The sequence below is a fragment of the Natrix helvetica genome (assembly GCF_964273705.1).
Source record: "Natrix helvetica genome assembly, chromosome: 1".
Lineage (NCBI taxonomy): Eukaryota > Metazoa > Chordata > Lepidosauria > Squamata > Natricidae > Natrix > Natrix helvetica.
This window is the reverse complement of record NC_138548.1, coordinates 65,815,627-65,819,046: the sequence shown is the minus strand read 5'-3', so window position 1 is coordinate 65,819,046 and position 3,420 is coordinate 65,815,627. Positions and strand designations below refer to the sequence as shown.

Sequence of the window (3,420 nt, the reverse complement as noted above, 5' to 3'; positions counted from 1 at the left end):
GCCGCCGAGCTTTCGCCTCCGGATGAACCGCGATGGGGGAATGGACCATCCTAGAGAGACTCCTCGAAGCCGCTGTCCAGCAGCACTCTACTATGATAGGGAGGTAAGCCCGATCCACAGGCTCCCATCCGGCCAGTTTGGGGTCTTCTTCCCCCCTTCCCTTCCCTTCTCCGGAGTTCCCTCTGCCCGCTTGATCTGCTGATTTTCAGCAAAGCTGCGGTGGAGGCTGTAAATTCATCTCGGAAGTGCCTGCTTGGCCGTCGTTTCTCCAATTCGGAAGACAGGAATTTGGAAGAAAAGTCTGTAAGGGATTGTTGTTGTTGGGTTTTTGTTCCCCCGAGGAAGGGGAGCTGCAGGGCTGAAGCCTGAACGGGACACCTTGACTGACCCTTCTTTCCCTCCTTCCTTGTCCTCAAATATTCGTTCAATAAACTTGCTTGCTGCTGCACAGGACTGTCATTTCCCGCTTCTCACATGCCTTTATTTCTGTATTTTATTGCAGAATTCAGGGGAGACTTTTAAGTTCTGTACAATCTACTCCTCAGTTTTTGCTCCCATTCATGTGCTCATCAACAAAGATTCTTGAATTAATATTTAATTGAAAAAATACGGATGGGATATATTTTTGGGTAGATTTATTTATTTTTAAGTCCCAAGAGTAATCTCTAATCTAGCTGGTGATTGCAGTGTGCAAATAATAGTAATAATAGCAACAAGGGTAAAGTAAGGGCAAGCAGCCTCCTTACTTCTGATTTGCCTCTCTTCTCAGTTACAATTTGTAATGGTTGACCAATATATTGCAAACCAAAGGAAAATGGGAGATGCACTGCTGGTTTTCATTTCACCTTCTTTTTTAATTGATCAACTTCTGTTGTACCGCAGCAGAGTCTCAGGAAGGGGAAGGGGAGGGAGAAAATGCTTCTCAAGTGACTGTTGTTATAGACTTTGTCCTTTGCTAGTAGAATTAAGCTTGGTGTACTCTCATAGTCTGAGGAGCAGTTTTTTTTAACTTACTGTAAATGTCCCTAGAGAGAAGTCAATTGTTTCATAAAATCAAGCCATTCAACAAAGGCTATGAAGTTCTCTGTGGGTGAGTGCCATACAAATTCAGCACTGGACAGTTCCGTTTAACTGCAATGAAAGCAGCCAGGAAATCATTTCATTCATTCTATTCAAAAAACGTAGGAATTGCACGGATGAATGATTTTTAATAAATGTGCATATATTATTACTATTATTAAAAAGTGGCCAAGGAAACAGTTAAAAAAGCAAAACCAAACAACATAAACAATTATAATAAATGCATCAATGTTCACAGCATTACGGTTAGGTCCTCAAATATTTTTAATGCATTTATTAGGTGTATACTCAAGTTTTCATCCAGAAACTGAAAGCAGTGCACATACCATCTTCTTCTCCATTATATTTTACTCTTGAAAGAGTGAAATAGGCTGGGAGGACCAAACTAGCCCAGGGCCATTCACTAAGCTTTTATGACTGAGAGTGAAGGCCTCCTTGGTCCTTAGTCACTATATGACAATTTAGACAATGCCCAATGAATTTTGTGTTGTTGTTATTGTTTTAAATTCCACGGCAACCCTATGCATGTGCATTCACCCAACCTTTGTTTTATAGGATTCTGCTGACCGTGGTGGTGATCTTCAGGATTCTTATTGTGGCGATTGTAGGTGAAACTGTGTATGATGATGAGCAGACTATGTTTGTGTGCAACACCTTGCAGCCAGGCTGCAACCAGGCATGTTATGACCAAGCATTTCCTATTTCTCACATTAGATACTGGGTATTTCAAATCATCATGGTGTGCACTCCTAGTCTCTGTTTTATAACGTACTCAGTTCATCAGTCTGCCAAGCAGAGGGAAATGAGGTATTCTACTGTTTTCCTCGCCTTAGATCGAGATCAGGATTCCATGAAGCGGGATGACAGTAAGAAAATCAAGAACACCATTGTCAATGGGGTGCTGCAAAACACTGAAAACTCCACCAAGGAAGCAGAACCTGATTGCTTGGAAGTGAAGGAAATTCCCAATCCAGCCATAAGAACCTCAAAGTCAAAGATGAGGCGCCAAGAAGGCATCTCTAGATTTTATATCATTCAGGTGGTCTTCAGAAATGCCCTGGAGATTGGGTTCCTGGTTGGACAATATTTTCTGTATGGATTCAATGTCCCTTCCATGTACGAATGTGACAGATATCCCTGCATTAAGGAAGTCGAATGCTATGTTTCCAGGCCCACCGAGAAGACAGTTTTCTTGGTCTTCATGTTTGCCGTGAGTGGCATTTGTGTGGTGCTCAACTTAGCCGAACTGAACCACTTAGGTTGGAGAAAGATCAAAATGGCTGTGAGGGGAGCACAAGCTAAACGGAAATCAATATATGAAATCAGGAACAAGGATCTGCCACGCATGAGTGTGCCCAACTTTGGCAGGACTCAGTCTAGTGACTCTGCTTATGTGTGAGACTGGCAGAACCAGAAAGCTTTGCTGTGTATCTTGGCCAGCTGCCATTTGAATTAGGGAAGGAACATTGCTTAAACAACTGTTTTCCTACAACCACCAAGAAAGCCGTTAAAGTATTCTCTGTGCACTTTCTAGACCAGATTCAAACCTGAGTGCTCATAACAACAACGACAACAACAACAATGGTAAAGATGGATAAAGACACAGTGGGTCAACACCTGCAATCTGGCCTTACAGCTCCATTACTTCTGCCCTGCTCTCTCTTCCCTTCCCCTCCCCTCCCCCCAGGATCCAATGCTGTTTGTTGAAGAGCACAATATTTTGGCCATGATTAGTATCACTCCATTTGTATGACTGATGGAAAACATGCCCAGGATGTTATTGTCAAAAGAGAAGGATGATGGGAAGCATTTCTACAAAAGTTGGGATGAGGGTGGGGGGAAGGGAAGGGAGAGATTCCTACTCTCTAAGCACATGATTGCAAAACTGCCAGTACTGATCACCCCCAAACCTCATCTTGTGGGTACCTAACATCACACCCTCTTTTGGCATTATGCAGTTAAATACTGTGCATGCTTAGCATTTATTTTTCTATCATCATTTTTGGTACAATAATAATAATAATAATAATGAACATACTGTGGTCAATATAATTTTAATTGTCATACAGCTAATTGTGGCCCATCAAATTTATGAAATAGATTTGTAAAAAAAAAAAACACAGTTCCACACTATGCGGGTGAGGAAGATGTAGTGATTTAAAATTCAGCTAGTTGAAGTAATTACCTGGATTTTAAAATTACATATACCAAAGGAATAGAATGGATCACTAACTGTGAAAAAACAAAGCCTATTTGCCCTTACTACGACAAGTGCCATACTTGAAGTTCAAACACCGAATTCTATATTTAGTCAAAGGCTAAAGATCCCAACTTGAAATA

General features: G+C 41.5%; 1 protein-coding gene across 1 annotated transcript; it reads left to right on the top strand.

Moving 5' to 3' along the window:
- Window positions 1–22: 22 nt before the first annotated feature.
- GJD2 (gap junction protein delta 2) lies at window positions 23–2,479 on the top strand (the record flags this gene model as incomplete). The annotated part of the gene is made up of 2 exons (XM_081943799.1): window positions 23–103; window positions 1,636–2,479. Exons 1-2 carry the CDS (start codon window positions 33–35, stop codon window positions 2,477–2,479), a joined length of 915 nt encoding a protein of 304 aa, XP_081799925.1. The 5' UTR covers window positions 23–32.
- Between the last annotated feature and the right edge of the window lie 941 nt (window positions 2,480–3,420).